The sequence below is a fragment of the Somniosus microcephalus genome, chromosome 10 (assembly GCF_052327205.1).
Source record: "Somniosus microcephalus isolate GS21.2 chromosome 10, FLI_Smic_1.0, whole genome shotgun sequence".
NCBI classification, from domain to species: domain Eukaryota; kingdom Metazoa; phylum Chordata; class Chondrichthyes; order Squaliformes; family Somniosidae; genus Somniosus; species Somniosus microcephalus.
This window is the reverse complement of record NC_140996.1, coordinates 225,167,123-225,191,961: the sequence shown is the minus strand read 5'-3', so window position 1 is coordinate 225,191,961 and position 24,839 is coordinate 225,167,123. Positions and strand designations below refer to the sequence as shown.

General features: G+C 46.3%; 1 protein-coding gene across 3 annotated transcripts in view; it reads left to right on the top strand.

Annotated features, from left to right (window-relative positions):
• The window catches only part of pnpla4 (patatin-like phospholipase domain containing 4), a 47,600-nt gene that overhangs the window by 10,508 nt on the left and 12,253 nt on the right, over nucleotides 1-24,839 (top strand). Inside the window, exons 2-5 of one of the 3 annotated variants that reach the window (XM_085999668.1) lie at nucleotides 836-1,020; nucleotides 9,411-9,505; nucleotides 14,198-14,333; nucleotides 20,958-21,023. In XM_085999668.1, the coding sequence (XP_085855794.1) occupies nucleotides 836-1,020; nucleotides 9,411-9,505; nucleotides 14,198-14,333; nucleotides 20,958-21,023 (482 nt within the window). The remainder of the gene's footprint in view (nucleotides 1-835; nucleotides 1,021-9,410; nucleotides 9,506-14,197; nucleotides 14,334-20,957; nucleotides 21,024-24,839) is intronic. The other 2 variants (XM_085999669.1, XM_085999670.1) reach the window with 2 other exon arrangements.

Genomic DNA, 24,839 nt, shown 5'->3' with positions numbered 1-24,839 from the left:
TCAGCCACACCCTGCTCATTGCAGCCTTGAATCTCGGCCTGGAGAGACCTCAAAAGCAATTGTGTTGGAAGCATTAATGGATAGGCCCAGGGAAAGAGCTCGACGCTTAGGAACCTCAAAAGTGGTGCTGAGGGCCAAAACTCCTTAGGACAGTGTTAAAACCAAAAATGTTGCCGACAAGAAAAGGCAGGAAGCGCCCACCTTTAAATAGCGCTCCCCCAGCCCCTTTCCGACTTGAAAACGTTCCCCTCTACCCGTCGTTGCTAGCGGCAGGCGCTAAGGCAGGGGGTGCGATTCCATATCCGGTCCGGGGCGTTGCACGTTTGACTGACGTCACGATCTGCGGGCGCAGGGGATCGTGGCGGTCGTGTTTAGCGCCGCCGCAAAACGACTGGTCAATTTCGCGAGCAGCGCTAAAATCGCTGCGCTCGGGCACTAAGTTCCGAGCGTCCCCGGAGGCACTAACGGGATGCGCTAACCAACCGAATTTTTCCTCCTATGAATTCCTACAGGGTCGTAGAACTGGCATCTGTCATTGTTGCTATCTGACGCTGGCTCTTGGAGGTGTACTTGATGTTTTTAAAAAAAAAACACTATCGAGGTGCTCCTGATGTTGGTGAAACCACCATTCAGTGTGGGACTGAACACAAAGCAATGCTGGAAGGACCCACAGATAGATCTGCAGCCTATGTTGCCTTAGTCAGCAGATCTCACCAGTACCGACATTTGGGACACGGCAGCAGGTTGACCACGGGGAGCCTGGCTGGGTGGGGGACAGGGGATGGGATGTTGCATTTTTATAACTTAACCTGTTCTGTTCTTTCCATTTCTACAGCTAATATGTGTAACCTGAACCTGACTTTTAGTGCCTGTGGATTTTTGGGCATTTACCACTTGGGGGCAGCATGTGCTCTTCACAGACACGGGAGCAAGTTGCTCAGTAACATAAAGAACTATGCCGGCGCCTCCGGTGGAGCGTTGGTTGCTGCTGTTTTGATTTCACATCCTGAAAAACTAGAGGTGAGTAAGAAAGGAGGTACAATAAGCACCGAGCCGAGGGTTATCCGCTATCGGGGCTTTGATTCGGTGCCACTTTTGCGTGTCCTCTGATTACCGACCCCCCTGCCAGTGAAAACGATTTCTCCCTATTTATCCTTCCATGGCCTCGCCCCTCCCTATCTCTCTAACCTCCTCCAGCCTCACCGCAACAACAACTGTATTTATATAGCGCCTTTAATGTAGAAAAACATCCCAAGGTGCTGCACAGGAGCGTTATAAGACAAAACATTTGAAACCTCCTGAGATATCTGGGCTCCTCTAATTCTGCCCTCTTGAGCATCCCTGATTATAATTGCTCCACCATTGGTGGCCGTGCCTTCTGTTGCCTGGACCCTAAGCTCTGGAATTCCCTCCCTAAACCCCTCCGCCTCTCTACCTCCCTTTGCTCCTTTAAGATGTCCCTTAAAACCTACCTCTTTGACCAAGCCCTGTCCTAATATCTCCTTATGTGGCTCGGTGTCAAATTTTGTTTGATAATCGCTCCTGTGAAGCGCCGTGGGACGTTTTACTACATTAAAGGCACTGTATAAATACAAGTTGCTGTGAATCATAATTTCAGCACCACATCACGCACTGTGCCAGCTTCACTGCTAGTTAATCTGACTTCCCTGCTCTTTCCTCGTGCTCTTCAACATTTTTTCTCCAAGTGTTAATCTGATTCCCTCCTAGATGCTGCGATTGGCTTCAATAGTCATGTGGCAAAGCATTGCATATTCTAATAACCATCTGTGTGGGAAAAAATAGTCTGCTTCTAGAATGAATCCTAAATTTATGTCTCCTTGTCACAGACTTACCAGTAAGTGAAAAATCACCTTTTCACTCTTTTTACCTTCTCAAACCGTTTTGAACTTTGAACACCTCTATCAGATTTAAGAGCTTTGGGACATGTTTCTGCATTAAAGGCCCTACATAAATGTTTGTTGTTGTGGTAACAGTGTTGGATCATCCCTCCTAACCATTTCTGCTCAAATCAATACGGTCATAGAAACATAGAAGATAGGAGCAGGAGTAGGCCATTCGGCCCCTCGAGCCTGTTCCGCCATTCAATGAGATCATGGCTGATCATCCAAATTCAGTACCCTGTCACTGCCTTCTCCCCATATCCCTTGATCCCTTTAGCCTTAAGAAATATATCTAACTCCTTCTTGAATATATTTATTGAATTGGCCTCAACTGCCTTCTGTGGTGGGGAATTCCACAGGTTCACCACTCTCTGGGTGAAGAAATTCCTCCTCATCTCAGTCCTAAATGGCCTACCCCTTATCCTTAGATTTTTTAAGTCTCAAATAACTATGTTGTCTTATCCTTAGTTTTGTGGTAGTACATCTATGTTGCAGCTTAACCGCAGTCTCAATCACACGCTACGGTAGTATAGTGGTTATGCTACTGGACTCGTGATCTGGCGACGTGAGTTCAAATCCCACCACGGCGGCTGGGGAATTTAAATTCAGTTAATTAAATACATTTGGAACCAAGTTTCTGTTAATTAGACTGCTCACTAATGTCCTTTAGGGAAGGAAATGTGAATGTGTGACTCCAGACCCACAGCAATGTGGTTGACTTTTAACTGCCCTCTGAAATGGCGGCTCACCACCACCTTAGGGGAGTTATCCCCGGTGTCCTGGCCAATATTTATCCCTTAATCAACATCAGTAAACCAGATTATCTGGTCATTATCACATTGTTATTTGTGGGAGTTTGCTGTGCGCAATTGGCTGCTGCGATTCCTGCAATACAACAGTGACTACACTTTAAAAGTATTTAATTGGCTGTTAAGCGTCCTGAGATTGTGGAAGGCGTTATATAAATGCAAGTTCTTTCTTTTAAAAACCGAAGCTTGGCATCGCCAAATTGGCTTCTTTCCCGAGTCATAGAGTCATAGAGTTTTACAGCACAGAAAGAGGCCCTTCGGCCCATCGTGTCCGCGCCGCCCATCCATCCCTGTCCTGTCTAATCCCATTTTCCAGCATTTGGTCCATAGCCTTGTATGCAATGGCATTTCAAGTGCTCATCCAAATGCTTCTTGAATGTTGTGAGGGTTCCTGCCTCCACCACCCTTTCAGGCAGTGAGTTCCAGATTCCAACCACCCTCTGGGTGAAAAAGTTCCTCCTCAAATCCCCTCTAAATCTCCTGCCCCTTACCCTGAATCTATGCCCCCTTGTTATTGACCCCCCTACTAAGGGGAAAAGTTCCTCTTTATCTACCCTATCTATGCCCCTCATCATTTTGTACACTTCAATCAGGTCCCCCCTCAGCCTTCTTTGCTCCAAGGAAAACAACCCCAGCCTGTTTAGCCTTTCTTCATAGCTGAGGCGCTCCATCCCAGGTAACATCCTGGTGAATCTTCTCTGCACCCTCTCCAAAGCAATCACATCCTTCCTATAGTGAGGCGAACAGAACTGCACACAGTACTCCAGCTGTGGCCTCACCAGCGTTTTGTACAGCTCCATCATAACCTCCCTGCTCTTATATTCTATGCCTCGGCTAATGAAGGCAAGTATCCCATATGCCTTTTTAACCACCTTATCTACCTGTTCCGCTGCCTTCTGAGATCTATGTACATGTACACCAAGGTCCCTCTGACCCTCTGTACTTCCTAGGGTCCTACCACTCATTGTGTATTCCCTTGCCTTATTTGTCCGTCCAAAATGCATCACCTCGCACTTTTCAGGGTTAAATTCCATTTGCCACTTTTCCGCCCATCTGACCAACCCGTTTATATCTTCCTGTAGCCTGAGGCTTTCCTCCTCGCAATTTACCACCCCACCAATTTTCGTGTCATCTGCGAACTTACTGATCATACCTTTTACATTCTCATCCAAATCATTTATGTAGATCACAAACAACAAGGGACCCAGCACCGATCCTTGAGGTACCCCACTGGACACAGGCTCCCAGTCACAAAAGCATCCTTCGACCATCACCCTCTGCCTCCTGCCACTCAGCCAGTTTAGGATCCAACGCTCCAAGGCACCCTGGATCCCATGGGCTCTTACCTTCTTGACCAGTCTCCTATGCGGGACTTTGTCAAAAGCTTTACTGAAGTCCATGTAAACCACATCCACAGCATTTCCCTCATCCACCCCCCTAGTCACCCCCTCGAAAAATTCAATCAGATTTGTCAGACATGATTTACCCTTGACAAAGCCATGCTGACTATCCCCGATTAATCCTTGCCTCTCCAAGTGGAGACTAATTTTGTCCCTCAGAATTTTTTCCAATAATTTCCCTACCACAGATGTTAGGCTCACTGGCCTGTAATTCCCTGGTTTATCCCTGCTACCCTTCTTGTATAATGGTACTACATTAGCTGTTCTCCAGTCCTCTGGTACATTCCCTGTGGCCAGAGAGGTTCTGAAAATTTGTGTCAGAGCCCCTGCAATCTCCTCCTTTGCCTCCCACAGCAGCCTGGGATACATCTCGTCCGGGCCTGGGGATTTATCCACTTTTTGGCCTGCTAAAACCGCTAAGCACCTCCTCCCTCTTGATGCTAATATGTTCAAGTATGTCACAGTCCCCTTGCCCGATTTCTATGTCTGCATCGTCTCTCTCCATAGTGAATACAGATGCAAAAAATTCATTTAAAACCCCGCCTACATCATCTGGCTCTACACACAGATTGCCACTTTGGTCCCTAATGGGCCCTACCCTTTCCCTGGTTATCCTCTTGCCCTTAATATACTTATAAAACATCTTAGGATTTTCCTTTATTTTGCTCGCCAGTGTTATTTCATGGCCCCTCCTCGCCCTCCTAATTTCTTTTTTAAGTATGCCCCTGCACTTTTTATACTCCTCTAGGGCTTCTTCCGTCTTTAGTCTTTTGTAACTGCCAAAAGCCCCCCTTTTATTTCTAATGCATTTTTGTATATCCCTTGTCATCCAAGGTTCCCTTTGCTTGTTGGTCCCACCCTTGACCTTTACAGGAACATGTTGGCGTTGTACTCTCTCTATTTCCCTTCTGAAAGTCTCCCACTGTCTTGATGTGGATTTTCCTATAAGTAGCTGCTCCCAGTCCACTTTGGCCAGATCCTGCCTTATCATATTAAAATCGGCCTTCCCCCAATTTAGAACCCTTATTTCCGGGCCGTCTTTGTCTTTTTCCATGACCACCTTAAATCTCACCGAATTATGGTCACTATCGCCAAAATGCTCTCCTACTGACACTTCCACCACTTGCCCGGCTACATTCCCCAGAATTAGGTCCAGTATCGCCCCCTCTCTTGTAGAACTTTCTACATGTTGGCTGTCTTCACTCTCCTGCTCTTGGTGTCCTGTGCAATGGGCTTTAACCATTCGCCCAGGGTTCTCTAATAAAGAGAAAACGGAGACACCACGGAAAAGTTGCAAATGGAGCAATGCATCAGCTTAGAAAGACGTGGGCTCACAGACTCTGCAAAATTCAGAGCCATGTGCAATTATTAACACACAGACACAGAGATATGCACAGCCAGAGAGACACACGCATACTTGCTTATATGTCATAACAAGGATGTAACTGTTAATGTCTTCAGGCTTTAACTCATCGACGGCCGCAAGTGTTGGCAGAGTTCGGCTCATATACAAAAGTATTGAAGTAAATAAACTTCCCTTTCCTGCTTTAAGGTCATCTCACTTCAGAGACTTGAGCACATAATCTCGGCTGATACTTCAGTGCAGTACTGAGGGAGAATAAGGAGGGTGGGAAGAGGGGGTGCGTTTGATTTTATTTTTTGAATGGGTGCCTGAATTTTTCTCATTTCTCTGTTTGAGTATATGAGGGTTCTCAGTTTTTGTCTGTGGGCGGTGTGCTCTTTTTGTGTATGGGCTGTCATGTTTTTTTTGTCTTATGATTTTGGTGTATCGGGATTTGAATTTTCAAGGTGGTTTGAGTTTGTATTTCTGCATAATCATGTGGCCTGATCATCTGGTTTTGAAATGTGGATCTGGCTCCCATCTCCAAAGTGTTTGACAAATCCCGCTTTAAAGGACTCTTCTGGCTGGCCACGCATCTTCCGCTAATCCAAAACTCTGCTGCCTGTATCCTCACTCGCACCAAGCCCCTTTCACCCATCACCCCTTGTGCTCGCTGTCTACATTGGCCTCCCAGTCGACCAGTGCCTCGAATTTAAAATTCTTATCGTTGTGTTCAAATCGCTACATGGCTTTGCCTTTTCTAACTCTCTAACCTCCTCCAACACTCCAAGAACTCTGTATTCAGGAACTTGTACATCCCCGATTTCCTTCGCTTCGCCATTGGCGGCCGTTCTTTTTGCTGTCTAGGTCCTAAACTCCGGAATTGCCCCACTAAACCTCTCCGCCTCTATCTCCTCCAATTAAGACGCTCCTTTTAAAACCTACCTCTTTGACCAAGCTTTTGGTTACATGTCCTAAATGTCATCCTCCTTTGGCTCACCGTCGATCTTTGTGTCTGATTACACTGCTGCCAAGCACCTTGGAATATTTTACTAAGTTAAAGGCGCTATAGAAATGCACGCTGTTGTTGTTGTTGACCGACGCAAAGCACTTTCTGCACCGGAGCTTGTGAAATGTGACCCTTCTTCCTGTACTGAGATTTTCCCTTGTCTGCGGTGGCTGAGGCCTCGGCTGGTGTCTGCCACACTTCCTGCACCTTTGCTCTCAGCCCTTGCCCTGTGTACAGCAGGATCTCTTTTTTTTGTTCTCACTTTTGCATCTACACTATCGGCTGCCTCCTGATGAGATTCGCATTTCAATCAGCACTTTCCTCAGCATTTTCCAGCTATTTTAAGCAATCTATTCATAGGCTAGTAAATCTACTAATGCCTGTTTAGATATTAGATGGCATTGTCTGTACACTTGACTGCCCCCCCCCCCACCCACCCTCTTTATTTTGATCAGTCCTATAGTCCCTTTTTTGCCAGTTCTGGCAAAGGAACCCCAACACTCCTCTGTTCCAGCGCTGAGCAAACCATGCTCTTCAGATGATTTTCAGGGCCACAGCAATCTGTCTTTCCTTTTTTTTTAAACAAGACACTGCTGCACCAACATTCAGAGCTTTTTCATTCTAACTGTAGTACCGGCTGCAGGATCCCCCGCTGAACCTAAAAACCCCAATGCCCACCAGTGTCTATTTAATGGCTCTAGGTGTTAAGATGGCTGCTGTGCAGTGGGCTGCATTTTCTCCTCTCTCCTCTCCCGTAGATGGTGACTAATGCTGGGCTACGGCCCCAAAGGTGCCATGCCGGCACCCTGCCGATATCCTACCCACGGCGTGAGCCTTGGCGGTGATTGTCGGCTAGCTATTGGATCATGTTGTGAGCAGCGAGTACCACAGCTAAAGCTCATTGGGGGAAAAATTCTGTTGTTTGTGCCTCCCATTAACACCTTAAGAGGGCGCTAATGGGACGCAAAGCAACTAGCGCCCGGGCGCGGCGATGTTTGCGTCGCTCACGAAATTAACTAGACATTTTGCGGCGGCGCTAAACACTACTGCCATGATCTCCTGCGCTGGCAGATTGTGACATCAGTCGAGTGCGCAACACCCCGTTAACACCCCGGACCGGATATTGAGTGGCGCCCCCTGCCTTACCGCCTGCCGCTAGCAACGACAGGTTGAGGGGAGCGTTTTGCAGTCAGAAAGGGACTGGGGGAGCACTATTTAAAGGCGACTGCTTCCTGCCTTTTTTTGTCAGTGACATTTTTGCACCACGCATTCTGAGAGAGAGAGAGAGACTTCTGGAGAGATTCAACGCTGTGTGAAGGAGTTTTGAGTACTGAGCAGCACTTTACAGGTTTATTTTGATTTGCCCTTCCTTGCTTCGCCAGCGCTCTGAGGTAGCGCCTCGCTCCTCGGCCTTTGCGCCTTAAGACAGGTGTGAAGCGCCTGATTTAGCGCTCCAATCACCTCCAGGGGCGATAAAAGCCAAGTTTGCCGTCGGAGGCGATAATTAGCGCCAGGCGCTAAACTTTGCGCACGACCGATAATGGCGCCCCAAACGGGGCGATACTGAATTTTCCCCCCATTCTGTCCTCGCCTGATGTCCACACACATACTTTTGAAATGCATACAGTGTCCTTGGCTTTACAAACAGAGACGTGGAGTACAAAAGCCAGGACGTTATGTTAAACCTTAAGACACGAGTCGGGCCCCAGCTGGAGTATTGTGTCCAGTTTTGGGCACCGCACTTTAGGAAGGATGTCAAGGCCTTCGAGCGGTTGCAGAGGAGATTTGCTAGAATGGTACCAATATACAGGACTTCAGTTACGTGGAGAGACTGGAGAAGCTGGGGTTGTTCTCCTTTAGAGCAGAGAAGGTTAAAGGGAGATGTGATCGAGGTGTTCAAAATCATGTAGGATTTTGATAGAGTAAATGAGGAGAAACTGTTTCCAGTGGCAGAAGGGTCAGTAACCAGAGGACTCAGATTTAAGATCATTGGCAAAAGAACCAGAGGCGAGATGAGAATTTTTTTTACACAGTGAGTTGTTGTGATCTGGAATACACTGCCAGAAAGGGCGGTGGAAGCAGATTCACTAGTAACTCTCAAAAGGGAATTGAGTCAATACTTGAAGGGGAAAAATTAGTTGCGCTATGGGGAAAGGGCAGGGGAGCGGGACTAATTGGACAGTTCCTTCAAAGAGCCGGCACAGGCACAATGGCCTGAAAAGCCTCCTTCTGTCCTATATGTTCTTGCCATGGAAGGAGTGCAGCGAAGATTCACCAGGCTGATACCTGGGATGGCAGGAATGACGTATGAGGAGAGATTGGGTCGATTGGGCTTGTACTCGCTGGAGTTTAGAAGAATGAGAGGGGATCTCATTGAAACTTATAATATTCTAACAGGATTGGACAGACTAGATGCAGGGAGGATGTTCCCGATGGTCGGGGAGTCCAGAACCAGGGGCCACAGTCTAAGGATAAGGGGTAAGCCATTTAGGACTGAGATGAGGAGGAATTTCTTCACCCAGAGAGTGGTGAACCTGTGGAATTCTCTACCACAGAAGGCAGTTGAGGCCAATTCATTAAATATATTCAAGAAGGAGTTGAATATATTTCTTCAGGCTAAAGGGACCAAGGGGTATGGGGAGAAAGCAGGGACTGGGTACTGAATTTGGATGATCAGCCATGATCGCATTGAATGGCGGAGCAGGCTCGAGGGGCCGAGTGGCCTACTCCTGCTCCTATCTTCTATGTTTCTATCATTCTATGACTTTATGAACAAGCAATGCTGGCTGGTGAGCAGGAACTGGAACACTGGCTGATTTTCAAACCTAGCACCTTCCCGTCCTGTATGGCTTAGCCAGCTCCCTGATCGACTGGAGAGACGCTGTTTTAATTTTTAATTCCTCTATTTCCCCCCCCCCCCCCCCCCCACCCCCCCCCCCCCCCCACCAGCTATGCAAAGAGTTTACTTACGGGTTTGCAGCTGATGTCCGGAAACAGAGGCTCGGAGCAATAACACCCGGCTATGACTTTATGAAGCAATTGAGGTAAGAGAAGCCGCTCGAGCCTGTTCCACCATTCAATTAGCTCACAGCTGACCTGAGTCTTAATTCCATCTATCCGCCCTGGTTCCGTAACCCTTATTACACTGGCCTCATAATATCAATTTCAGTTTTGAAATTTTCAATTGACCCCCAGCCTCAACAGCTTTTTGCGGGTGGTGGGGGGGAAGAGTTCCAGATTTCTACTACCCTTTATGTGAAGAAGTGATTAGACACAATATGTACACTAAGGGAATCAAGGGATATGCCGGAAAGTGGAGTTGAGGTAGAAAATCAGCCATGATCTTATTGAATGGTGGAGCAGGCTCGAGGGGCCGTATGGCCGACTCCTGCTCCTTATTTTTATATTCTTATGTTCTTAATATAAATTCTTCCTTATTTCCTCTGATTGCTGTGTGTTAGCAACACTGTAGACATAACAGGAAGGTTTCCCCGTGGTAACTATTTCTAGCACAATCGTAAAAAGCATTCAAACCAACACATATAAGATTTCAAAAACTAACGACCCTAATGACCAGAAGAAGTCTTCCTGTGGGGTTGAGTACTGGTGGTTACTGGTCTGTCACTTGTGAGGTGCTTTCAGGTGAAGGCTTAAACATCTCCTCCAAGAAACACTTAAACTGATAGACTTCCAACCTGACCCCAACATGAAGAACATCTACTGATCTTTATTTCATTCAGCACTTCTCACCATTTTCCAGTTTAAAAAAAAGAAATCTCTTCATGGGCCATTAAACCCATTAGTGCCTCTTTGTAACAGCAGTTGACACACCTGCATTATTGTCTTCTAATCTGTCGGTTTCCCGCTGTTTATTACACAAATTAGGGTTGTATTCCCTAGAATTTAGAAGGTTAAGGGGTGATTTGATCGAAGTTTTCAAGATATTAAGGGGAACAGATAGGGTAGATAGAGAGAAACTATTTCTGCTGGTTGGGGATTCTAGGACTAGGGGGCAGAGTCTAAAAATTAGAGCCAGACCTTTCAGAAGTGAAATTAGGAAACACTTCGACACACAAAGGGTGGTAGAAGTTTGGAACTCTCTTCCTCAAACGGCAATTGATGCTAGATCAATTGTTAATTTTAAATCTGAGATTGATAGATTTTTGTTAACCAGAGGTATTAGAGGACATGGGGCAAAATATGGAGTTAGGTCGCAGATCAGCCATGATCTTACTGAATGGCGGAACAGGCTCGAGGGGCTCAGTGGCCTCCTCCTGTCCCTATGTTCCTATTTATAGACTTTAACTGAAAAAAGGATTTGAACTAAAATGATCAGTTTAAGTTTTTTTTCTTCCCTGCAGCATATCCATGCAACCACACTAAATAAGCTTAGTGACAGCACTGCCAGTGTTATTCCATATCTTCCAGTTTGCCACACACAAAACACCTCTTGACATCAGGCAACTGGCCAGCTCCTAGTGCTAGTGTTGATTCTTTTAGGAGGTGTGTGCGAGCGAGCCAGAACGGCCTATCCTTCCAAAGTTTCTTCATGTCTTTCCCGTTTCTTCCAACCTCAGTGGAGAAGTCTTTGTTTTCCACCTTTCTCTCATAGATCAGCCATGAGGGCTTGACAGGGTAGATGCAGGGAGGATGTTTCCCCCGGCTGGGGAGTCTAGAACTAGGGGTCACAGTCTCAGAATAAGGGGTCGGCCATTTAAGACTGAGATGAGGAGAAATTTCTTCACTCGGGGTGGTGAATCTTTGGAATTCTCTACCCCAGAGGGCTGTGGAGGCTCAGTCATTGAGTATATTCAAGACAGAGATCGATAGATTTTTGGATATTAAGGGAATCAAGGGATATGAGGATAGTTCAGGAAAGTGGAAATGAGGTAGAAGATCAGCCATGATTTTATTGAATGGCGGAGCAGGCTCGAGGGGCCGAATGGCCTGCTCCTGTTGCTATGTTGTCCCTCCGATGCCACACTCGGGATTCTGAGGTACTTGCAACAATCCCAGTTACAAATGGTTAACTCAAAATGTGAACATGGTTAAGACAGATAAACATAGAAGAAACATAGAAACATAGAAGATAGGAGCAGGAGTAGGCCATTCGGCCCCTCGAGCCTGCTCCGCCATTCAGTGCGATCATGGCTGATCATCCAAATTCAGTACCCTGTCCCTGCTTTCTCCCCATACCCCTTGATCCCTTTAGCCTTAAGAAATATATCCAACTCCTTCTTGAATATATTTAATGAATTGGTCTCTACTGCCTTCTGTGGTAGAGAATTCCACAGGTTCACCACTCTCTGGGTGAAGAAATTCCTCCTAATTTCTGTCCTAAATGGCTTACCCCTTATCCTTAGACTGTGACCCCTGGTTCTGGACTCCCCGACCATCGGGAACATCCTTCCTGCATCTAGTCTGTCCAGTCCTGTCAGAATTTTATAAGTTTCAATGAGATCCCCTCTCATTCTTCTAAACTCCAGCGAGTATAAGCCCAATCGACCCAATCTCCCCTCATACTTCATTCCTGCCATCCCAGGTATCAGCCTGGTGAATCTTCGCTGAACTCCTTCCATGGCAAGAACATCCTTCCTCAGATAAGGCGACCAAAACTGCACACAATACTCAAGGTGTGGTCTCACCAAGGCCCTGTACAACTGCAGCAAGACATCCTTGTTCCTGTACTCAAACCCTCTCGCTACGAAGGCCAACATACCATTTGCCTTCTTAACCGCCTGCTGCACCTGCATGCTTACCTTCAGCGACTGGTGCACAAGGGCACCCAGGTCTCATTGCACTTCCCCTTCTCCCAATCTATTGCCATTCAGATAATAATCTGCCTTCCTGTTTTTGACACCAAAGTGGATAACCTCACATTTATCCACATTATATTGCATCTGCCATGCTTCTGCCCAATCACCCAACCTGTCCAAATCATCCTGGAGTTTCTCGGCATCCTCCTCACAGCACACATGCCCACCCAGCTTTGTGTCATCTGCAAACTTGGAGATATTACATCTAGTTCCCTTGTCTAGATCATTAATATATGTGAATAGCTGGGGTCCAAGGTCCGATCCCTGCGGTACCCCACTAGTCACTGCCTGCCACTCGCAAAAAGACCCGTTTATTCCAACTCTTTGCTTTCTGTCTGCAAACCAGTTCTCTATCCAAGTCAATACCTTGCCTCCAATCCCATGTGCCTTAACTTTACATGCTAATCTCTTATGCGGGACCTTATCGAAAGCCTTCTGAAAGTCCAAATACACCACATCCACTGGTTCTCCCTTATCTATTTTACCAGTTACATCCTCAAAAAATTCCAGTAGATTAGTCAAGCACGATTTACCTTTTGTAAATCGAGGTTGACTTTGTCCCATCCTGTCTCTGTTTTCCAAGTGCTCTGCTATTACATCTTTTATAATGGACTCTAGCATTTTCCCCACTACCGATGTCAGGCTTACCGGTCTGTAATTCCCCGTTTTCTCTCTCCCACCTTTTTTGAAGGTAACATTAGCTACCCTCCAATCCATGCGTACTGTTCCAGATTCCATCGAATGTTGGAAGATGATCAGCAATGCATCTACTATTTCTAGGGCCACTTCCTTAATAACCCTAGGATGTAGATTATCAGGCCCTGGGGATTTATCGGCCTTCAATCCCGTCAATTTCCCTAACCCCATTTCTCTACAAATACCGATTTCTTTCAGTTCCTCCCTTTCATCAGACCCTATGTTCCCTGACATCTCTGGGATGTTATTTGTGTCCTCCTTTGTGAAGACAGAACCAAAATATGTATTTAATTGGTTAGCCATTTCTTTGTTCCCCATTATAAATTCCCCTGATTCTGACTGCAAGGGACCTACGCTTGACTTCACCAATATTTTTCTCTTCACAATATCTATAAAAGCCTTTACAGTCAGTTTTTATGTTCCCTGCAAGCTTACTCTCATATTCTATTTTCCCCTTCTTAATTAACCCCTTTGTCCTCCTTTGTTGAATCCTAAACTGCTCCCAATCCTCAGGTTTACTGCTTTTTCTGGCCAATTTATATGTCCTCTCCTTGGATCTTATGCTATCCCTAATTTCCCTTGTTAGCCATGGTTGAGTCACCGTTTTTGTTTTATTTTTATGCCAAACTGGGATGAACAAATTCTGTAGTTCATCCATGCGGTCTTTGAATGTTTGCCATTGCCTATCCACCGTCAATCCTTTGAGTGACATTCCTCAATCAATCCTACCCAACTCGCACCTCATACCATTGTAGTTTCCTTTATTTAAATTCAGGACCCTAGTCTCCGAGTCAACTACTTCATTCTCCATCTTAATGAAGAATTCTATCATATTATGATCGCTCCGACCCAAGGGGCCTCGCACAACAAGATTGCTAATTAATCCTTTCTCATTACATAATACCCAGTCTAAGATGGCCTGATCTCTGGTTGGTTCCTCGACATATTGGTCCAGGAAACCATCCCGTAAACACTCCAGGAATTCCTCCTCCACAGTATTGTTACTAATTTGGTTAGCCCAATCTATATGTAGATTAAAGTCACCCATGATGACTGCTGTGCCCTTAATATGAATTTAGTTCAGTTAGGTTATGCAAAGCTTGTGTGCGAGTCATGTGGATTTTTTTTGCTTGGTTTTTATAAAAAGGTAGGATTCTTTTAGACAGGTCAGCAATGTTTAACAGTTTCGGACGAGTAATGCAATTTGTTGTCTTTCCTTCTAAGGGAGGGGATGGAGTCCATTCTCTCTGCTGATGCCCATAAGAAAGCTCATGAACGGCTCCACGTGTCAGTCACAAACGTTAAGACGCTGAAAAATTGTTTGATCTCCTCGTTTCCTACCAGGGAGGACCTCATAACGGTAACTCGCGTGTGGTTGCATAATTGGGTTTACTACCTGCATGTTAAAGAAGCAGAAAATAAAGACTTGCATTTCTGTGGCACCTTGCACGACCTCAGGACGTCCCAAAGCGCTTTACAACCAATGAAGTACTTTTTTTTTGTTGAAAAGTGTAGTCACTGTTGTAATGTACGAAACGTGGCCAATTTACGCACAGCAAGCTCCCTCAAACAGTAATGTGATGATGACCAGGTACTCTGTTTTTAAAAGTATTAGGAATACATAATTCATCGTTGCTATTCAGAAACCTATGCGAAGGGCCTAGTCCCATAAGGCAGGACACCACCAAGGTTGATGGGAGCAGGAGAGAAGGTGAATTAAATCAAATAGCAGTGGGTTGGTAACTCGGTTTGAATTTTGAAAGCCTGTAGATTGTAATGGGATAGAAGACCGTGGACTGCAGCAGAGTGGGGGGGGATGTTCAGCACTTCTGAGGTCCCACTGTCTAAATCTTACCGTTTCGTTTCTATCCTCTGGAATTTAGGGTCAGTGTACATAAGACATCAAGGCCAGGAAGGACACAGATGCGACTTGCGGTGTGTGCCAGGCTAGAATTCACCGCCAACCAAAAGTCTCTGTTCAATCACTAACTCTGGTAGTCTATTCCACAGCCTCCAATCTCTAACAAAAAAAATGTCTCCTGCTCTCTGTCCTTAATCTCTTAATTTTACTCCTATCTATGACCCCTTGTCCTAGACTTTTCAATCACCGGAAACAGACTGATTCTGTCTACTTTGTCCAAATTCTTCATAATTTTAAACACATCTATCATGTCACCCGATAATTTCTTCTATTCCAATGATTACAGCTGCAATTTTTCTAGTCTTTCTTTGTACCTTCTCTCGCTCTCCTTTCTCTTTCTCTCTCTCTCTTTCTCTCGCGTTTTCTCTCATTCATTCTTTCTCTTTGTTTCGCTCTCTTTCTCTCTCACTCTCCTCTCTTGCTTTTTCTTTCTTTCTCTGCTTCTCTTTTTCTCTTTTTTTCTTTCTTTCTCTCTCTTGCGGAGGTTGGGGATGGCATTAAACGGGAAATTAGAGACGCGTGCAATAAGGGCACAGCAGTTATCATGGGTGACTTTAATCTACATATAGATTGGGCTAACCAAATTAGTAACAATACTGTGGAGGAGGAATTCCTGGAGTGTTTACGGGATGGTTTCCTGGACCAATATGTCGAGGAACCAACTAGAGATCAGGCCATCTTAGACTGGGTATTATGTAATGAGAAAGGAATAATTAGCAATCTTGTGCGAGGCCCCTTGGGGCGGAGCGATCATAATATGATCGAATTCTTCATTAAGATGGAGAGTGAAGTATTTGACTCCGAGACTAGGGTCCTCAATTTAAATAAAGAAAACTACGATGGTATGAGGCGCGAGTTGGGTAGGATTGATTGGGGAATGTTACTCAAAGGGTTGACGAATAGGCAATGGCAAACATTTAAAGATCGCATGGATGAACTACAGAATTTGTTCATCCTTGTTTGGCATAAAAATAAAACACAAAGGGTGATTCAACCGTGGCTAACAAGGGAAATTAGGGATAGCATAAGATCTAAGGAGAGGACATATACATTGGCCAGAAAAAGCAGCAAACCTGAGGATTAGGAGCAGTTTAGGATTCAACAAAGGAGGACAAATGGATTAATTAAGAAGGGGAAAATAGAGTATGAGAGTAAGCTTACAGGGAACTTAAAAACTGACTGTAAAAGTTTCTTTAGATATGTGAAGAGAAAAAGATTGGTGAAGTCAAGCGTAGGTCCCTTGCAGTCAGAATCAGGGGAATTTATAATGGGGAACAAAGAAATGGCAGACCAATTAAATACATACTTTGGTTCTGTCTTCACAAAGGAGGACACAAATAACCTTCCAGAGATGTTGGGGAACGTAGGGTCTAATGAGAGGGAGGAACTGAATGAAATCAGTATTTGTAGGGAAATGGTGTTAGGGAAGTTGACGGGATTGAAGGCCGATAAATCCCCAGGGCCTGATAATCTACATCTTGGGTACTTAAGGAAGTGGCCATCTTCCAAAATTCTCTAGACTCTGGAACAGTTCCCATGGATTGGAGGGTAGCTAATGTTACCCCACTATTCAAAAAGGTAGTAGAGAGAAAACATGGAATTACAGACCGGTAGGCCTGATATCGGTAGTGGGGAAAATGCTAGAGTCCATTATAAAGGATGTAATAGCAGAGCACTTGGAAAACAGTGACAGGATCGGGCAAAGTCAACATGGATTTACAAAAGGTAAATCATGCTTGACTAATCTACCGGAATTTTTTGAGGATGTAACTGGTAGAATAGATAAGGGAGAACCAGTGGATGTGGTGTATTTGGACTTTCAGAAGGCTTTCGATAAGGTCCCGCATAAGAGATTAGCGTGTAAAGTTAAGGTACTGACTTGGATAGAGAACTGGTTGGCAGACAGGAAGGAAAGAGTTGGAATAAACGGGTCTTTTTCTGAGTGGCAGGCAGTGACTAGTGGGGTACCGCAGGGATCGGTCCTAGGACCCCAGCTATTCACTATATATATCAATGATCTAGACGAGGGATCTAGATGTAATATCTCCAAGTTTGCAGACGACACAAAGCTGGGTGGGCGTGTGTGCTGTGAGGAGGATGCCGAGAAACTCCAGGATGATTTGGACAGGTTGGGTGATTGGGCAGATGCGTGGCAGATGCAGTATAATGTGGATAAATGCGAGGTTATCCACTTTGGTGGCAAAAACAGGAAGGCAGATTATTATCTGAACGGCAATAGATTGGGAGAAGGGGAAGTGCAGCGAGACCTGGGTGTCCTTGTGCACCAGTCGCCGAAGGTAAGCATGCAGGTGCAGCAGGCAGTTAAGAAGGCAAATGGTATGTTGGCCTTCATAGCGAGAGGGTTTGAGTACAGGAACAAGGCTGTCTTGCTGCAGTTGTACAGGGCCTTGGTGAGACCACACCTTGAGTATTGTGTGCAGTTTTGGTTGCCTTATCTGAGGAAGGATGTTCTTGCCATGGAGGGAGTGCAGCGAAGATTCACCAGACTGATACTTGGGATGGCAGGAATGACTTATGAGGAGAGATTGGGTCGATTGGGCTTGTACTCGCTGAGTTTAGAAGAATGAGAGGGGATCTCATTGAAACTTATAAAATTCTAACAGGACTAGACAGACTAGATGCAGGAAGGATGTTCCTGATGGCGGGGGAGTCCAGAACCAGGGGTCACAGTCTAAGGATAAGGGGTAAGCCATTTAGGACTGAGATGAGGAGGAATTTCTTCACCCAGAGAGTGGTGAACCTGTGGAATTCTCTACCACAGAAGGCAGTAGAGGCCAATTCATTAAATATATTCAAGAAGGAGTTGGATATATTTCTTAAGGCTAAAGGGATCAAGGGATATGGGGAGAAGGCAGGGACAGGGTACTGAATTTGGATGATCAGCCATGATCTCATTGAATGGCGGAGCAGGCTTGAGGGGCCGAATGGCCGACTCCTGCTCCTATCTTCTATGTTTTTCTTTCTCTCTCTCTCGCTTTTTCTTTTCCTCTCTCTTTCGAACATAAGAAATAGGGGCAGGAGTAGGCCATACGGCCCCTCGAGCCTGCTCCACCATTCAATGAGATCATGGCTGATTTTTGACCTCAGCTCCACTTTCCCGCCCAACCCCATATCCCTTGATTTCCCTAGAGTCCATAAATCTCTCTCTCTCTCTCTTTCTCTTTCTCCCTTTCAGAGGCCGAGCAGGGTATGTCCTGCTGAAGAGAGGAGAGAGAAGTTGTTGGGAAATGTGATGGGACTGAACTTTTAATGAGGCCGAGGGAAAAATGACAGACACGAAGGTCATGATGTTGATAATGTTCAGGACAGACACAGGAAATTTTATTATAAAGCTGATTTTGATCCTATCATAGCTTATTGCCCAATATATTGTTTTTTTTTATTGCTCTGCACTGTGATTTATTGCCGTTGGTCTTCCCTTAATACTAACAAATTCTTATAAATGTCATATTTTGTTCTCGCAAACTGTTTCAGTTTAGATTTACTTGTGACATTGCAGATTTAATCTTGAGTATACAGTATGGAAAATTGTTCTTTTTTTCTTGCCTACAAAATAACCAGGCTATAAAAATTCTGGTTATTGAAACATTTATAAGTAAAAATTCTTGTCCTGCTTATATTTTAAAAGATTTTTTTTTCCTTTTCTGTCAATTTTTTTTCTCCACCCTTTCTGGTCACCCGAAGGCGGTTGTTCCTTGCCTGGTTCTGATTCCATGGGTGGCAGATGGTTTCATCGAAATACTCTAGTGTGATCCTTTTCCTTTAGCGTTAACGGACATTGTATCCCGCTGGGCCCAGGCCTCAATTCCTGGTACTCTGCATCCAGTGGGGAAAGCTGCCACCTCTAACATCCGAATTAGGAGCAGGAGTAGGCCACTCGGCCCCTCGAGCCTGCTCCGCCATTCAATAAGATCATGGCTGATCTGATTACTCCATATTCCCGCCTACCCCCGATAACCTTTCACCCCCTTGCTTACCAAGAATCTATCTACCTCTGCCTTTAAAAATATTCAAAGACTCTGCTTCCACCGCCCTCGTAGGAAGAGAGTTCCAAAGACTCACGACTCTCTGTGAGAAAAAATTTCTCCTCATCTCTGTCTTAAATGGGCGCCCCCTTTATTTTTAAACAGTGACTCCTAGTTCTAGATTCTCCCACAAGAGGAAACATCCTCTCCACATTCACCCTGCCAAGATCCCTCAGGATCTTGTATGTTTCAATCAAGTCACCTCTTACTCTTCTAAACTCCAGCGGATACAAGCCTAGCCTGTCCAACCTTTCCTCATAAGACAACCCGCCCATTTCAGGTACAGGTAGACTATCCTTTATCCGAAAACCTCGGGACCAGCCGTGTTTCGGTTTTTGGAAAATTTCGGATTTCGGAAGGTATTTTATAAGACTGGGAAATTTGTCGGGGGTGGGTCGGCGGGGGTCCGCGGGAGGGGGTCGGCGGGGGTCGGCGGGGGTCCGCGGGGGGGTCGGCGGGAGTCGGGGTCGGCGGGGGTGTCGGCGGGGGTCCGCGGGGGGGTCGGCGGGAGTCGGGGTCGGCGGGGGGGTTGGCGGGGGGGTCGGCGGGAGTCGGGGTCGGCGGGGGGGGGTCGGCGGGGGTCGGGGTCGGCGCGGGGGTCCGCGGGGGGTCGTCGGCGGGGGTCGGGGTCGTGCGCACGACTTACGCTGACCCTCTGCTCAGCGTAAGTCGTGCGCCACTCTGGTCATGTCGTGCGCACGACTTACACTGAACGAAAAAACCTTCGATTTTTAGAGGGTTTCGGTTTTCGGAAGTTCGGATAAAAGGTAGTCTACCTGTATTAGTCTAGTAAACCTTCTCTGAACTGCTTCCAACGCCCTTACATCCTTCCATAAATAAGGAGACCAATACTGTACACAGTACTCCAGATGTGGTCTCACCAATGCCCTGTATAACTGAAGCATAACCTCCCTACTTTTGTATTCAATTCCCCTCGCAATAAACAATAACATTCTATTAGCTTTCCTAATTACTTGCTGTACCTGCATACTAATCTTTTGCGATTCATGCACTAGGACACCCAGATCCCTCTGCAGCTCAGAGCTCTGCAATCTCTCACCATTTAGATAATATGCTTCTTTTTTAACATTTGCCCTCTTAACGCCGAGGGTCGCGCCATGAAGAACGATGGCACGGTGGCATAGTGGTTAGCACTGTTGCCTCACAGCGCCAGGGACCCGGGTTCAAATCTGGCCTCGGGCGACTGTCTGTGTGGAGTTTGCACATTCTCCCTGTGTCTGCGTGGGTTTCCTCCCACAGTCCAAAGATGTGCAGGTTAGGTTGATTTGGCTATGATAAATTGACCCTTAGTGTTAGGGGATTAAATACGTGGGGTTACGGGGATAGGGTGGGATATGTGTTGGTGCAGGCTCGATGGGCCGAAATGGCCTCTATCTGCACTGTAGATTCTGTGATTCTGTGATCACATGGTTAGAACATGTGGAGCCAACGGGGCGGATTACCAGCTGGTCGCTAGGCGTGAAAACCGGCGTTGCGGACTGGCCGCCTGTTGCGGGAAAACCGCCCGGGCGCGGACAAGAGAGCCTGGGCAGCCGGAGAGACGCACCCTCGCGGGGTCCTACACATCCTGGACCTGTGGAGGAAGGCCTGTTTCAGGCCAGGCCCGGATCAGGAGCAGATCCACGTAGAGATAGCCAACCCTCCAGGATTGCCCTGGAGTCTCCGGGAATTGAAGGTTAATCTCCAGGACAACCCAGGAGAAAAATCATAGGGGCGTTAAAAAAAAAAGTGCATTTATATCGCGCCTTTCGCCACCTCGGGACGTCCTGAAATGCTTCACAATCAATGAAGCACTTTTTTTTTGAAGTGTAGTCACTGTTGTAATTTAGGAAACGCGGCAGCCGATTTGCGCACAGCAAGCTCCCACCACTGGCTCAACACAAACCGGGGGTATCAGACTTCTTAGTCTGACTCCATAGCATACAGGGAGGTACAGTAGCCCCAGTAAGCCATCGAAGTGAGCAGAAAAATGTTGACACTTGCTATTTCTTACCAGGTTCTTCTTGCCAGTAGCTTTGTGCCCTTCTACGCTGGGATCAAGGCAGTGGAGTATAGAGGAGAAGTGAGTATAAGTTCTGTGTGCATTTTCTGTTGAGAATTCATTTAAAAGCATAATGTATAATTTACGCTGTATTCGAGTCTCTTCGCCGGGAGCAAGAGGAAGATCAGCGCAAGGAGCGCACGTCAACCCAAGCACCCCACCCACCCGCCCCTTCAACCACTGTCTGCCCCACCTGTGACAGAGACTGTAGGTCCCGCGTTGGACTCATCAGTCATCTGAGAACTCATTTTTAATGTGGAAGCAAGTCATCCACGGTTCCGAGGGACTGCCCAAGAAGAAGAGAAGATTACGTGAGGATCCGAAGTAACCCCGTGTCTACTTCAAAACTGACGGCGGCACTATAGAAATGGACACTTGAGGGCAGAAGTGCAGCAGTTCAGAACAGCAGTTGAATAAATTGAGGCAAGAGGCAGGGTGAAGCCTTGCAGAGGCTGCCAAAACGTAAATCTGGGGAGCTCTCGGAAGAGTGGCTCTGTTTGGTGGAAGGAATAAGTCACAGGCCGAAGTCACACCGTGCGATTGGTTAATAACAAAAGATTTGCTCGTTCTTGGGAAATTCCTTTTATCTGTCGCTGGAATGGAGGTCTTAACCCACTTACTGATTGCAAACTACGCGGTGCGCCTTGAATCCCAGTCCATTCTGTTTTGCAGTCTGACAAACTCGCTGAACTTCTTTTCTTCCCATTCTCCATTGATCACGTAGAAATGTAGACTATGTTGTGGAGTATTTTAAACCAACACTCGACGCAAGGTTTTAGATCGTTCTTCAAATGGTCTTTATTACACCGGTGGGGAGACAATCTCTACTGGCGCACCAGGAGACTTCTCCAAATTGATACAGTAAGCGTTACATATTTATGCATTCAAAAGTCATGTTAGCTTCGTGCACAATCCCGTTGCACTGTTTTAATTGGCCTAAGGCCCACGTGCACAGTTGCTGATTGGCTAATTCCCTATCTCGCGTCACACAACCTGGCTAATTCCCTATCTCGCGTCACACAACCTTTCGCCTATATTTTATTGTCACATGATCTTTATGATCTCACCTGTTGTTTATATTTTGTAACTTTTAGTAAAACCACATGTCTGCATTTCTGTCTCGCTGTGCCCTGTGTGGTTTTACTTACCTCTAGGTTCCATAGTTTCTGGTTAATCATAGATGGTGCTTCTGAGCTAATTTCATCTAATCTTGAAAAGCATCAAAACCTTGTGGTCAGCATGTCTGAACTATCTCCGCCGGGGTCTCTCTCAAACGTTTCTAGTGTGCAAGCTGCATTGCTAACCCCTTAATTCCTGAAGGGTGCCAATGTCCCACTTCAACTAGAAAGCGTCCATTTAGCACAGCGGGTCTGTGCCGGCTCTTCCGAAGAGCAATCCAGTGAATCCCACTCCTCGGCTCTTTCCCCATATCCCTGCCATTTTCTTCTTCTTCAAGTGTCTCCCATTCCCTTTTTAGAACATAAAAACATGAGAATTAGGAGCCAGGAGTCGGCCATACGGCCCCTCGAGCCTGCTCCGCCATTCAATAAGATCATGGCTGGCCTTTGACCTCACCTCCACTTTCCCGCCCGATCCCCATATCCCTTGATTCCCCAAGAGTCCAAAAATCTATCGATCTCAGCTTTGAATATACTCGTTATTGAATCTGTACATGGCCTGCGCCTTGGATATTTCCGGTGTTGATCTGAGCTTACTTCATTGAGGTGCATTAGGGTACCCTGGGGATGACTTCGTCCTCTCTCTTCTCTTTCCCCCCCCTGCCCCATGTAAAGTGTCTGGCCTCGTATTGTGCACAGCCTAACAGTAGCACGGTTGAGATTAGAAGTAGCACAGGGATAAAACACCGGCCACCATTACATTGATGCTGATGTGCACAATGCACTGACCCAGTAGATTACAGTAATCTGAACAAGGAGAACCTGAAAGCCTGTACCTTCTTTATTTAATAACTTGGTAGAGAATCATACAGGACAGAAGGAGGCCATTTGGCCCATCGTGCCTGTGCCGGGTTCTTGAAATAGTTACCCAGTTAGTCCCACTCTTTCCCCATAGTCCTGCAAATTTTTTCTTTTCAAGTATTTATCCAATTCCCTTTGGAAAATTACTGTTGAATCTGCCTCCACCGCCCTTTCAGGCAGCGCATTCCAGATCACAACTCTCCTCATCTCCCCCTCTGGTTCTTTTGCCAATTATCTTAAATCTGTGTCCTCTGGTTACCGACCCTCCTGCCAGTGGAAACCCTTTCCCCTTGTCTACGCTATCAAAACCCCAGAAGAAGGGGATGGGGAAGGGTAAGAGGAAGGAGCCGACCTCTACTTTTCCTTCCTAGTCACTTTCTCCAATTTGTAACCCCTACTGATCATAAACTGCACTCTACTTGGAGCTCCGACACGGCAAGAGAGCCCCAGGTGGGCAGAGGAAACCCTCAAAGCCTCCTTGAAAAAATGCAACATCCCTACCGACATCTGGGAATCCCTGGCCCAAGACCGCAGAAAGTGGAGGAGAAGTATCTGGGAAGGCACCGAACACCTCGAGTCTCTTCGCTGGGAGCGAGCGGAAGCCAAGCGCAAACAGCGGAAGGAGCGCACGTCAACCCAAGCACCCCACCCACCCGCCCCTTCAACCACCGTCTGCCCCACTTGTGACAGAGACTGTAGGTCCCGCATTGGACTCATCAGTCACCTGAGAACTCATTTCTAGTGTGGAAGCAAGTCATCCTCGGTTCCGAGGGACTGCCTAAGAAGAAGGCGAAACTGGATGCTAATCTTATGCTCATGTTGTTGCCTCCCCCAGATCATGGTTTCGTTGTGCGGGTTCCTATTACTCCTGTGTGCCCGAGTCAACTAGCAGAACACCACTTTGAACAACTACACTACCCTCCCTCTCAATTGAGCGTATCAAACATCCAAAAATATCGTTGCAAAGTTACCATTAAAAAACGAACTGCATGGCATGATTAGAATACCATACAGGTCACAACGTGAATAGCTAGTTACAATGCCTTCATTGTTCAATTCTATAAATATTGGTTTTTGCGATAGAACCCGTGTCAAATCCGCTGTGCCACCACCAGGTGCTTGTTGTCTCTGACAGCGATGGAGCAGTTGGAGGCACAGTGGGGATCTCTGTCTCGTCAGCTGGGGTGGTAGAAATGTATGTCCAACACGTTGAATGTGTCGCGGTGGAGGAGGCTACCTTTTGAACTCCAAGTTGTGCAGCCGATTTGTGGCCGACACTCGCATAATACCGAAGGAAAAACCATTCCCAAGATCTCGACGCAACACCAAGAACTTGCATTTACGTAGTGCCTTTAACATAGTCACAGGAGAGTAATCAGACAAAGTTTGACACCGAGCCGCGTGTAGCTTCGGAGGGGGTTTGCTCATTTGTGGGTTAGATGAGGCCATGGAGGGATGGAAAGAGGAGCACAAGGACCTTGAAATTAAATTGCCGCGGCACAAGGAACTAATGGCACTTGGCACAGATTGTGTGGAACCTTGTGCAGGAGAATACTTGGAGCCAAGTTCTGGGTTATATGTGAAAGGCAGAGCCAATGAGGCAATTAAGGAGAGTGTTTGAGAAATCTCTCCTGGAGAACGATGAAGGTATAAAGAAAGAAAGCCTTGCATTTATATGGCGCCTTTCACGTCCACCGGATGTCCCAAAGTGCTTTATAGCCAATGAAGTACTTTTTGAAGTGTAAGCTTCACATTGATATTGGCTGTTGTAATGTGGGAAACCTGGTAGCCAATTTGCACACAGCAAGCTCCCACCAACAGCAATGTGATAATGACCAGATAATCTGTTTTAATGATG